At 22.6% G+C, this 13,436-nt stretch overlaps 1 protein-coding gene across 3 annotated transcripts in view; it reads left to right on the top strand.

Moving 5' to 3' along the window:
• Positions 1-1,341: 1,341 nt before the first annotated feature.
• LOC117178343 (40S ribosomal protein S24) overlaps positions 1,342-13,436 on the top strand; it is a 22,191-nt gene continuing 10,096 nt past the window's right edge. For 2 of the 3 annotated variants that reach the window (XM_033369763.1, XM_033369760.1), the window contains exons 1-3: positions 1,342-1,403; positions 1,767-1,835; positions 9,156-9,479. In XM_033369763.1, the coding sequence (XP_033225654.1) occupies positions 1,401-1,403; positions 1,767-1,835; positions 9,156-9,479 (396 nt within the window). In that variant the 5' untranslated portion in view covers positions 1,342-1,400. Of the gene's footprint in view, positions 1,404-1,766; positions 1,836-9,155; positions 9,489-13,436 lie in introns of those variants that run through there. The other variant, XM_033369762.1, reaches the window with a different exon arrangement.

The following is a 13,436-nucleotide window of genomic DNA, read 5'->3' as shown; positions in this document are numbered from 1 at the left end:
GCCTCTAAAAAAATCAAAATATTTTATCAGTCATACTTACTGGTTTTTTAAATTTCGTGATTTTTTTAAAATGTTTTAAAATCCTTTTAAAATTATTTTTTTAATATAAATAATCACTTTAAATATTTCCAGGAATCTTTTTTCTCAATTCTTTCAAAAAGTTTGAAAAATTTCGAAAAATGTAGAAATTTCCCCAAAATACTTCCAGATTTCATTTTGAAAATTTTTGAAATTTTTAAAAATATTCTCACAATATAAATTTGGTAAAATAAAAAATTATTGAAAATTTTGCCGAAAATCTTAATAAAAATTCGTTTATTCTCTTGAAATATTTTTAAATTCTGAAAAAGCTTCTAATACTTTCGATTGAAATCTTCCAAAATCTAAATTTTGTTTCAAATTTTTAAATATGTTTTTAAGTTTAATATTATTTCTGTAATTTTGCAAAATTGAAAAATTTTGCTTTAAAATCTTCTATATTATTTTCCGAAATGTCAGCAAAATTATTCGAAATGTTTTAAAATATTTTCTTAAAATTAAGTTTTCGAAATAAAAAATCAGTTTAAATTGTCCTTGAAATCTTGAGAAAGATTTTATCATCGAAAAAAACTTTTAAAATCCTTAAAAAGCATCAAGATTTTGTTTCAAAACCTTTAAAAAATCTACGATATATTTAAGTTTTATGGACATTTTTTCAAATTTTCAATTCTTTTTACATCTTTCAAAAACGTCAATATATTTTTTTAAATAATTTTAAACCAAATTTTTAATTCCACTATAATTAATAAAATTGTCTTAAAAACTTCCAGATTTTTTTTCAACATAATTTGAAATTATTTCAGATTAAATTTAATTTTTTAAAATAAAACGTAATTTATTCCAAAGATCCCAGAAATTGCATTATTGGTACCGATAGCTTCATTTATTTCATAATATTAAAAAGCATTTACAATTGATTATTTAATACATTCGATTATTGAAATGCAGTTTTATGTTAAACAAATGTAATCTAAGAACCCTATTAAAATTCAATTAACAATTGATAGTACATTACATGTTGACATTAACAAAATCAGTGCTTTTAGTTGTATTTTTGAAATTTCCCGCTAAACTTCCAGTAGTTTTTCACGCGTGCGCAAAGTTTGTTATCAATCTTCTTCTGATTTTTTCATGGCTTAAAAAGCTAAAATCCTAAGAGTGTTGTTGTTTTAAATATAAGTAACTAAATATACTTACAATAAAAGAGCCTTATACTTAATTCTGGCATTTTAACCATTTTATTTTATTTTTTACCCTTTTCACTATCCGATGTTGGTCAACCTGCTATTTCTGTTTAGTTTAGTGATGGCGCTGCTTACTTCCGCCAAAGCCTTTTTCGAGTAGCAAGAAAATCGGGCAAGATGGTACGTATTTTCTCATCCAAAAATTACTTGAAAATCACTTATAAAATGATGTTATAATTAATTAAATGCAGAAGATTAATGCCTCAATTGACGAGCAGTGTTAATATTTATTAAAGTTTTCAGTGATACAATTAAAAAATTTGGTGTTTTGACAAAGACGGCCGTCACTGCAGGCATGGAGAAACCCCGGATTATTAATTAACTTAGGCCAATTAATTGTTCTTAGAACTTGAAAAATCCTTTTTTTCTAGTGTTCGAATTATGTAGAAAGTAGTGATTATTGCAAATTTGAAGGAGTGTTTAACAAAGTAGTAAGTGTCAAACATAACCTAAAAGTGATATGTGTTTGGAATCTTGTTGCAGGCCGAAGGAACCGCTACTATAAGAACCAGAAAGTTCATGACCAACCGGCTACTATGCCGCAAACAAATGGTGAGTTTAATAATATATTTTTTATACTTTTAATGGAATTTAACCTGTCCTGTTTGCCAATTTCTAACCTCATTGTTAGATGAAAAAGTCCTTAGTAGAATTTTAGTGTATAATTTCGTAATTTATAAAGTATTTTTAGTTTTTTTTTGTGTCTAATATTGTTGCTTTAATAAATTAATGTCTGACGCATTTTTTAAATTGAAATGTAAAATTAGTAATAATAAAAAATTCGTTTATTTTATATTGTCTTATATTTTTTGTTAAAAATCTCCGATTTCTAATTTTGTTGTAATATTAATTTTCAAGAAAAAACACTAACATTATTAACAATTGTAAATCTGATGTTTTTTTGTTAAAAATCGCTGGTTTCTAATGAAAAATGTTAACATAACCTCAAACTGGTGAACGTTATGAATGTTTTTGGAAATATTATGCTTTCTTTTAATATTAATTTATAACGAAAAACACTAACGTAATCGAAAACTGTTGGAAAATTATCAATCTTATTCAATTTATAATAATTTTTGTTTAAAAATACCAATTTTCAATGTAAAACGCCATAATATCATAAAATTCTTGCAATATTATTTGAGATCGAGTAATTTTTGCAACAAAAATCGACTATTTAAATATTGTAAATATTCTTTGATATTTAGAATTTTGTATTACTAATTAGAATTTTTTTTAATCCCAAGACTTCCTATTAAAAAATGATAACATAACCTAAAACTGTTAAAGGTTTTAAATTTTCTTTGAAATACATATTTTTCTTTTTGCTAAAAAAAAAAATAGTTTATATAAATATTGTAAATATTCTTTAAAATGTCCTTTTTACTACCAATTGCAATCTTCGATGAAAAACAGGCAAATGTTTAAGAATGGAAATCTGATGTTTTTTGTCAAAAATAAAAAATGATTTTTTTTCTTCTAAAGTTAATCTTCTTATTTAAAAATTCTTCACTTTGGTTGGAAATTGAAGTATTCCAGCTAAATGTTCATCATTTTTGTTAAAAATTTGTCTTTTAGGTTAGGAATTAATTTACTTGGTTGAAAAATAAGTTCTTTTCTTAAAAATGAATTTTTAAACTGAAGATTAATCATTTTAATTAAAAATTCATTTCCTTGGTTGAAAAATGAGCTAATTGATTGAAATTTTTTTTAACGAATTTTTTTACCGAAACTTGAACTATTTTTCTGAAAATCCTATGTTTTGTTAAGAATTAAAGTTCCGATGGAAAGTACAACCATTCTATTTGTGGTCGAAACTTTATTTTAATTTTTGGGTGAATATTCAACTGTTTGGTTGAAAATTGATATTTTTCTTTAAAAATGAAACAATTTTTTTATTTTCTGTAATTTGTAATTTGGAAAGTTTACCTTTTTGTAGAAAATTTATCTTTCTGGCAGGCAAAAAATTCAACTATTCAGGTTTTTTGTTTAGAATTTAGCAATTTGTATATGTAAATTTTTATTTTTTAATTGAAAATTTAATTTTTTTTGCTTTAAAATTTTAGTATTCCAGTTCAATTATAACCATTTTAGTTGGAAATTCATCTTTCAGGTTGGAAATAAATATACTTGTGTAAAAAATAAACTCTTTTTATTGAAGATTCATCATTTTATTTAAAAATTCATTTTTTTGTTTGAAGAATGAACTATTTTATCAAAAATTTGTTTCTTTTTTGGTACTCATTGTATTTAAATATTCATTTTTTTTAAATCCAATTTTTGGTTGAAAATTCATATTTTATAATGAAACTTCAACTATTTGGTTGAAAATTGATATTTTTTATTTAAAAATTCAACTATTTTTTTAATTTGTATAATTTGTGGAAAATTCATCTTTTTGTAGAAAATTAATTTAATTGGTTGAAAAATCATTTTTTTGGTAGATAGAAAATTCAACTGTTCCATTTAAAGATTCATCATTTTAGTTTAAAATTTATGAGGCTAGTTAAAAGTTAATTTTTTTAACTGAAAATTTAACCGTTGCACTTACAGTTGAAAATTTAAATTTCTTGTTCAAAATTTAAAAATTTGAATGTACATTTTTCGTTTTTAATTGATAAATTTACTTGATTGATCAATACACTCTTTTGTTGAAAATTAATTTTTTTTAAATCCATTTCTTGGGTTGAAAAATGAGCTATTTTATTCAAGATTTGTTTCTTTGTTGATTGAAAATAATTTGTTTCCCAAACTGAAATTGAAGATACTATTCCAGTTTAATTCCATAATGATAGATAAAAAATCTTTATAAATTTAATATTAATTGAAAATCAATCTTATTGTTTAAAAATTCAATCAATCTTTTGTTTGAAAATTCATACATTTTGTTAAAGTATTGTATTTTTTTAGTAAAAAATTGATATTTTTGGTTAAAAGTTCAACCATTTAATTAAAAAAAAAATCTTTGTAGAAAAATTTCATAATTTTCGTTCAGAGTCATCTTTTTGGTCGAAAAGTCATCATTTTAGTAGATATTTTTTTTACTTTATATTTTTTAGTTTAAAATCGAACTATTTCGTTGAAAGTTTGTTATTATCGCTTGAAAATTATTATTTTTTTGTACTGAAAATTTATTATTTGATATTTGGTTTAAAATATAAAATTTACCTTTTTAGTTAAAAATTTGATTTTCTTGGTAGAAAAATCTTCGTTGATGATTCATCATTTTATGGGAAATTAATATGCTTACCGGATTATTTAACTAGTCCATTTTTGGTTGACAATTTATCTTTTTTCGTTAAAAATTCATACATTTAAAAAAAAATCCTCTGCTTCGGTAATGAAAAAATTAAATAATGTTCTTGTTTAAAAACTTACCTATTTGGTTAAAAGTAATCTTTTATTGCAGAATCATTTTAATTGAAAGTTCATTTTTTTGCTTAAAAATTGATTAGATTTGTGTTAAAAAAAAATGTCGTTGAAATTATTAATTCTTTTAACTGAAAATTTAATTGTTCGTTTTTTTTGTTAGTTAAAAAAGCAGGTACTGCTTTGTTGAAAATTCGTCTTTTCGATTAAAAAAAAGTTTGGTTCAAATTTCGAGAATTATAATTATGTTCGTAATTAAAGGCTTTTATTAAATTGGAAGTATTATTTCAGTTTAAATTATTCACTTTTTAACCCGTTTAATTTGAAATTTTGAGATTAAGGACAAGAATATTTATTTAATATTTACCAATATTCGACTATTAATTTAAGACGAGTAAATTGAAACCACATATTCAAAAGTTAACAATTTTTATTTTAATTTTTTGACATAGAAAGCTTTGAATTCTTACAATTTCGAATTTCGTAGAAATAATAATTGAACACTTATTATTTATCGAAAAAATTTGAATAATTTTAAGAGATATTTAGAAGTTTTTGAAAGGATTCAAAATTAATTAAAAACTTAAAATGATATCAAGTAATTTAAACGAAGTGCGTGGAAATTTTTTTCCGAATTTTTAAACATATTTTAAAATGAATAAAATCTTTCCTAAAATTTTTATAAAATCCTGCAATATTGTTTTTAAGCCCTTAAAATCTTTTCAAATATTTTGTTAAAATGATTTTTTTTAATGAAAAATCATTTTTAATTTTTCTAGGAATCTTAAAAAAAAATGTTTTTATTCTTTTAGAGCCTTTCGAAATTCTTAAAAAGCTTCTAAATTTTTTGTTTGAAATCTTGAAAAAATCTACCTGTTGTTTCGCAGGATTTTCTGGAGGTTGTAGGAGAAATTCAATTAATTTTAAAAGTTATATTGAAGTTCTGAAAAAAAATTCAAAAGTGATTTTAATTTTGAAAAAAATTTTAAACAACTTCTAGATTTCTCAAGATTTTGAAATAAAATTTTAAAGCTATTCAAGGATCCTTAAACTATTTAAAATTCAAATTATTTAACTTCTAATTCAAGAACTTTTAAGTGGAAAAGAAATTAAACTTTTTGATGTTTTTAATCTAAAATATATTTTTGGATCCTTATCTAAATGTTTGAACTCTATAATTGTAGAAAATTGATATTTGAATTTTCAGTAGAAAAAAAATTAAATGCTACAAAATTAAGATTTTATAATTAAGAAAACTAACAATTCAATGATTGAAAATTAAGAAAAGTTAAATATTCAACTGTTGAGAATAAGAAAATTAAATTTTTAACTGTTTAAAATTGTTGAACATTAGTAATTGAATTTTTAACATATATAATAATTGAGTGAAGTGTTTGTACCCGCAAAATTTGGCTGTTCGTCCTGAATTTTTGGTGTGAATAAACACAGCCTAATTAAAAAAAAAATGTCGATTTTTGCAGTTGTCAATTCAAAAATTTAGAAGCTTTTTAACTATTACTGTGAAGGCTGCCAAAGAATAAAATCATTTTCTTAAGATTCCAAAATATTATAAAAAATTGCCAAAAAAATATGTGGAAGATCTTGAGGAAAATTTTAAAAAAATTTCCGGATTTTCTAAAAATTGTAGGAGAGATTCGATTCATTTTAAGATATTCAGAAGTTCGGAAAAAATGTCAAAAATACTTCAAAATTTTACAAAATTGAAAAGAACTTCTAGGTTTCTCAAGATTTTAAAATGAAATTTGGAAGCTTTTCAACGATGTTTCAATTATATAAGATAACAATAATTTAACTTCTAATTTAAGAAGTGCTCAGTTCAAAATAAATTTCATTTGTCCATTTTTAATGTTTCTATCTTAAAATTACTTAATATAATTTTGAAAGTTGATTGATTGATTCTGTAATTTAGACGATTGAAAATCATAATGTAGTTATATTTTTGGAATTAAATTTGAATCTTTTAATTCCATATAATTGATCGAAGTTAAAAATTATAAATTTTGCAGTTTATCTGCATTCCACTTAAAATTGTTAAATTGGAAAGTGTTAGCACCTTCCATTTTATTCGTTTTATTTCTATTGAGCATTTGAATGCAGCATTTTTGAATTGAAAGGCTTTTAAACTTCAATTTTAAAAGTTAAAAATTCAAGAGTTCCTCTATGAATGCTCTCACTTTAAAAAATTTCCATTTTAATTTTTAAGCGTGTATTATAATTTAAAGAGTTTTAAAATGCAGTTTAACGGAAATTCTTGATAAGGATTGATTTTATATTAAATTTAATAAATAAATTTATCAATATATTATTTCTATTAATTTTTTTAGCCCTTAAAAAAATCTAAAAGTGCGTTTTAATTTTTTCAACTTAAAAATAACTATAATAATATAGTCGAAATTAAAGGTTTTTATTAAATTATAAATATTGTTTGAATGTAAATTATATAACTTTGAATCCGTTTAATTTGAAATTTCTTAATGTAGAAAAAGAATAAATATTTATATAGAAAGCTTTAAATCTCTAGAATTTCGAAGAGCTTTTAAACTTTTAGAAACAATTTTAATTGTACTATTTGAAAAGTGTTTAATTTTTAAGTGAAATTGTTCAATTTTGACGTATAAATAACAATTGAACACTTAACATTTGTAGAAAAAATTTCTTTTAACATTTTTTTTCAGAACTTCTGAATATATTTTTAAATTAATCGAATTTTTCCTACAATTCTTGGAAACTCCTGCAAATATAAAAAAATTCCTTAAAATCTTGCAGGTTCTTTGATCATTTTTGCAATCTCTTAACATCTTCTTAAACTTTCTGTTACAATAATTTTTCAAAGTGAGAAATCATTTTTAATTTTCCTAAGAATCTTAAAAAAAAATTTTTCATTCTTTTGAAGTATTTTACAATTGTTAATAAAAGTCTAAACGTTTTGTTCGAAATCTGCAAAAATCTACATTTTATTTTAAATTCGGCTGTTGAAATTGTTGAGTTCTAAATTTAATTCGAATTGTTTAAAAAAATTTTAATATCTCGGTTAAATTATAGAATAGCTGGTACCCCCCTTTATTTCCTGGAAATTTTTCTTCTCCAAAATGAAATTATTGTAACATGAAATTAAAGTAAATTCGAAGCGATTTGTTAAAAGAAAGCATTAAAATTATTGTTAATTGCATTATTATAACGTGTCAAAAATGGGTCTAAAAAAATTTGAATTTGCCGTATTTAACTTATCGTTTAAGTCCTTTTACAATTCCCGGCAAGGTAAAAAGTTATAAATAAGTGTAATTTGAACTTTTATTTACATATCTTGACATATTTTGCTGTTTTTTGTTGTTCATATAAGCCATTTTACTTACAAAAAAAGAAAGAGTTGCTAAAGTTGTTAACGAAGGAGTCATTTCAAATTCTAAAGCACCTCGACCCCCTTTTCCAACTTAAAAAAAAATTGCAAATGAAATTTTTATAATTGGTTATATTGATGAAAATAATTCGCAAAATATCTTCCATTTTATTTGAAAGGATTAAAATTTTTCGTATATATACTCTTTTTCCCAGGAAGAATGTTTAAAAACACTTTAATGGTAAGTTGAATATGACAAATTCAAATTTTTGGTAGATCCATATTTGACATGTTATAATAATGCAATTAACAATCATTTTAATGCTTTCTTTGAACAAATAACTTCAAATTTACTTCAATTTCATGTTCCAATACTTTGATTTTGTAAAAAAAAAATCCATGAAATAAAGGGTGGTACCAGCTTATTCTATAATATAACCAATATCTCTTAAAATTACTCTAATTTTTTTTACAAATGAAAAGTGTTCTATTGTTATTTATGAATTAAAATTTTAAGGTTTTTTTTTCAATGTGCAGGATTTTTTAAAACTTCTAGACAAAATTTAATTCATTTTAAAATATATTTAAAAGTTCGGAAAACAAATAAAAAAATTATTTTGAATTTGAAAAAATTCAAAACCACTTCTAGATTTCTCAAGATTTTGAAATAAAATTGTAAATCTGGCAAAGGATGCCTAAATTATTTAAAATTAAAATAATTCAACTTCTAATTTAAGAACTGTTAAGTTAAAAAAATTATTTTTCAATTTATAATTGATAAAAGTTTCAAATTTTTCAGTTTATTTGAATTTAATTTAACATTGTTCAATTGAAAAGTGTTAGTGCCTTTCGTTTTGTACGTGTATATTTTTGAGCATTTGAATACACAATTTTTGCATTGAAGTACTTTTAATGTTCAATTTTAAAAGTTTGGAATTCAAGGGTTCCACTTTGAATGCTTTAATTTGTTGTTTATTGTTTATTGCTTTAAATGGAAAAATGTTTAGAATATAGTTAGATTTTTTAAGTTTCATTGATCGTGAAAAGGGTTTCCAAACCGGTAAATGACCGGGATTTTTTTTCTTCGATTAAAACGGCCAGATCCCGGTACGGTTCCCAATTCTGAATGATTCCTTAAATTGCAGGTCGTCGATGTTTTGCACCCGGGTCAACCTTCGGTCCGAAAAACCGAGGTTCGTGAAAAATTAGCAAAAATGTACAAAGTCACCCCAGACGTTGTCTTCGTCTTTGGCTTCCAAACAAACTTTGGAGGTGGAAAATCCACTGGTTTTGCCCTCGTTTACGATACATTGGACTTTGCCAAGAAATTCGAACCTAAATACAGGTTAGCTAGGCACGGACTTTACGAGAAGCAGAAGCAAACGAGAAAACAGAGAAAGGAACGTAAGAACAGGATGAAGAAGGTCAGGGGTACGAAAAAGACCAAAGTGGGAGCTGCGGCTAAAAAGGTAAATTAATCTCGAAACAAAGACATTTTTATCATTAAATTATCATGGATTGTAATAGATCAGAGAAGAATTGAATTTAAAATATCTCTCGAAAGGTCTATTTCATGATTTTGCTATTATGCGTAAAGTTCTTAAATGCTCAAGAATTTATGTTGAGAATATGCTCAGCATTGAAGCTCGAAGCAGGGCATTTATAGAGGACTTGAGAGAATTTAAAGGATTTATTGTTTAAACAAATTTAAATTTAAAAAATCTAAAATGAAATAAGCATATCCTTTTTAAAATTACAGAGTTGTTACCGATCAATTAATTCCAGAATGTCAAGGAAAACGTGATTTAAAAAGAAAAACTAAAATTAAAGTTGGTTAAGAATTACAACTATTTCGTTGAAAATTAATCCTTTTTGGTTGAGGATTTAAACTATTTGATTGAAAATTGATATTTTTTGCTTGAATTCAACTATTTTTGCTACAAAATTTAAATAATTAGCTGAAAGTGGAACTACTTTGTTAAAAATTCATTTCTTTCGTTGATGATCCATCATTTTACTTGACAAACCTTTTTTTTTGTTTGATAAAAATTCATCTATTTTGTTGGAAATTGTTTTAACTGAAAATTTAACTTGTACATGTTCCATTTTTGGTTCAAATTGATTTTTTTTTAAAATTTAAAATCCAACTAATTGGCTAAAAGTTTGCCTTTTTTTAGTTTTAAATTCCACTGGAAATGGAAACCGGGAAATGACAGTACTTTTTTTTTTGTCCGGGAATTTTAGAAGTTTGTAGAAGAAAAATCTGTCCACGTTCAATTTCAGCAGTTTTTAAATAATTAGTTGAATTATTATGTTTCTCAATTATACTGTTATTGAGCTTACAATGCGTAATTCAAATTTTTTACTTTAAAAATTTTCCCTTACAAATTTTTTATTTTTAAGCTTACCGTTTTAATTTAAAGAATTTTTAAATGGTTTCTTAAACACTTGAACAAGTAAAAAAATAAAAGCCTTTGTTGTTGAAAATTTTTGATAAAAAACATTTTTATTTAATAAATAAATTTTTAGTGTATCTGTACTTTAAGTAATAAAAAGTGAACAAAATCGATTTTAAATCAGTTCAATTTGAAAATTTTAGTGATTAAACATTTATTTATTTATATTATTATATTTTTATATATTTATTGTTATATATTATATTATTATATTATTATTATATATTTATTTAGATATTTATACATCTAAATTGTAAAGAAATTTTCTAAAATTTGCAGGATTTTCTGAAAATTGTAGATAAAATCCAATTAATTTTGACAGGTATTTAGAAGTTCAGAAAAAATTTCCAAAATAATTTTAAATTAAAAAACAACTTCTAGATTTCTCAAGATTTTTAAATAAAATTTTGAAGCTTTCCAAGGATGTTTAAAAAATTGAAAAAGAAAATAATTGAATTTCTAATTTAAGAATTGTTCAGAACGTGTGACTGAAAGTTTATGAACTATTTTAAACTTAAAAATAACTTCATAATAATATATTTCTAATTAAAGGATTTTATTGCATTTAAAACATTGTTTCAGTCAAAAATATTCAATTTTTAACCCATTTAATTTGAAGTTTTTAATTAAAAATATATTAATTAATAAATATTTAGCAATATTTGAATTTTTAGTCAAGACAAGTAAATTGAAACAAAATATTTAAAAGTAAAGAATCTTTAACTGAATTGTTTGACATAAAAAGCCTGGAATCGTTAAAATATTGAAGAGTCTTTTAAACTTTAAACGTTACAATTTTAATTGTTGTATTTGAAAAATGCTTAATTTTTAAGTGATTTTTTTTTTATTTTATGTATAATTTACAAATGAACATTTGTAGAAAAAATTTGAGTAATTTTCAGAGATATTTAGGAGTTTTTAAAAGATTAAAAATTATCATGCAAATTTTAGAAAGTTTTCTTAAAATCTTTTAGAATCTTTTTGAAAATTTTGTTTAAATATTTGAAAAACTTTTTAAATATTCTCTTAAAATAATTTTTCAAAATAAAAAATGATTTTTAATTTTCCTGTGAGTCTTAAGAAAATGTTTTTATTCTTTTGAAGCCTTGCACAATTATTGAAAAGAATCTAATTTTTTTGTTAAAAATCTGCGAAAATCTACATTTTGTTTTACATTAAGTTTGAATCTTTTCAAAACTTCTACATATTTCTGAAAATTACTCAAATTTCGCCTATAAATAATAAATGTTCAATTGTTATTTATACATCCAAATTGTAAAGAAATTTTCTAAAATTTGCAGGATTTTCTGAAAATTGTAGATAAAATTCAATTAATTTTTACAGGTATTTAGAAGTCCAGAAAAAAATTCCAAAATAATTTCAAATTAAAAAACAACTTCTAGATTTCTCAAGATTTTGAAGTAAAATTTTGAAGCTTTCCAAGGATGTTTAAAAAATTGAAAAAGAAAATAATTGCATTTCTAATTTAAGAATTGCTTTAGTTGAAAAAATGTCAAATTTTCAATATTTAATGTTTCTAGCTTAAAATTCCTCAAAATTATATAATTTTGAACATTTTAAAGTTCATTGATTGATTTTTTAGTTTAGAGCATTAAAAATGATAACGTGGATTTAATCTTATACGTGTAAATTATTGAGCACTTGAATACAAAAATTTGTTAATGAAAAACTTTTAAATTAAAATTTTAAAAGTTCAAAATTTAACAGTTCCACTTTGAGTGCTTTCATTTGCAGCTCAATTTTTATTGCCTCAAATGGAAATTTTTTGAGCATTAGTGTTCCATTTTTTAAATTTCATTAACCGGGAAAAACTTTCTGTGGCTGAAAATATAACTCTTCTGTTTGACAATTCGTTTCTTTTTGGTGTAAAATTTATTTTACCAACTAATAATTTAAGTATTTTATTTTTGGTTAAAAATTAAATATTTTCAGTTGAAGATTCTTTGGTTGAAAAAAACTTTACTTGAAAATTCGTCTTTTTTTTTTAATATAAAATTCATCTTTTATGTTAAAAATTTCGCAATTTGATAAAAAATGAATTTTGTTGTTGTTAAAAGTTTCATCACTGTGATCAAAAACTAAATTCTTTGGCTAAAAATTCGTTTCTTTTTAGTTACAAATTAATTTTTATAACTGAAGCTATAACTATTCCATTTTTGCTTGAAAATTTATATTTTTAGTTGAAAATTAATTAGTTAGTTTTTTAGTGGGAAATTTATATATTTTATTGAAACTATCTTTTTTGTTAGAAAACTCATCTTTTGGGTTTAAAATTGATTTATTTTGTTCATCACAACTATTTGGTTAAAAATTAATCCTATTTGGTTGAAGATTTAAACTATTTTATTGAAAATTGATATGATTTGCTTGAATTCAATTATTTTTGGTATAAAATTAAAATAAATTTTGATTGAATATCAAATATTATGTTTTTCGTTGAGAATTCATCATTTTTGGTTGAAAATTCAAATACTTCGCTGTAAGTGAAACTTCTTTGTTAAAAATTAATTTATTTGGTTGATGATTCCTCATTTTAGTTGACGAACCTTCCTTTTTTTTTTTTTTTGAAAATTTAACTCGTACACGTTCCATTTATGGCTAAAATTGATTTCTTAAATTGAAAATCCAACGAAATTGGTTTAAACTTTGACTTTCACTAGTTTTAAATTCCACTATTTCGTTAATTTTCAACATCACAAATGGATTCTCAACAAAATAAATCATTTTGAAACCCAAAAGATGAATTTTCTAACAAAAATGATGAATTCTCAACGAAAAACATAATATTTCATATTCAATCAAAATTTATTTTAATTTTATACCAAAAATAATTAAATTCAAGCAAAACATATCAATTTTCAATAAAATAGTTTAAATCTTCAACCAAATAGGATTAATTTTTAACCAAATAGTTGTGATGAACAAAATAAATCAATTTTAAACCCAAAA

Source organism: Belonocnema kinseyi, chromosome 8, assembly GCF_010883055.1.
Source record: "Belonocnema kinseyi isolate 2016_QV_RU_SX_M_011 chromosome 8, B_treatae_v1, whole genome shotgun sequence".
Taxonomy (NCBI): Eukaryota; Metazoa; Arthropoda; class Insecta; order Hymenoptera; family Cynipidae; genus Belonocnema; species Belonocnema kinseyi.
This window is presented reverse-complemented; position numbering and strand designations above follow the sequence as displayed.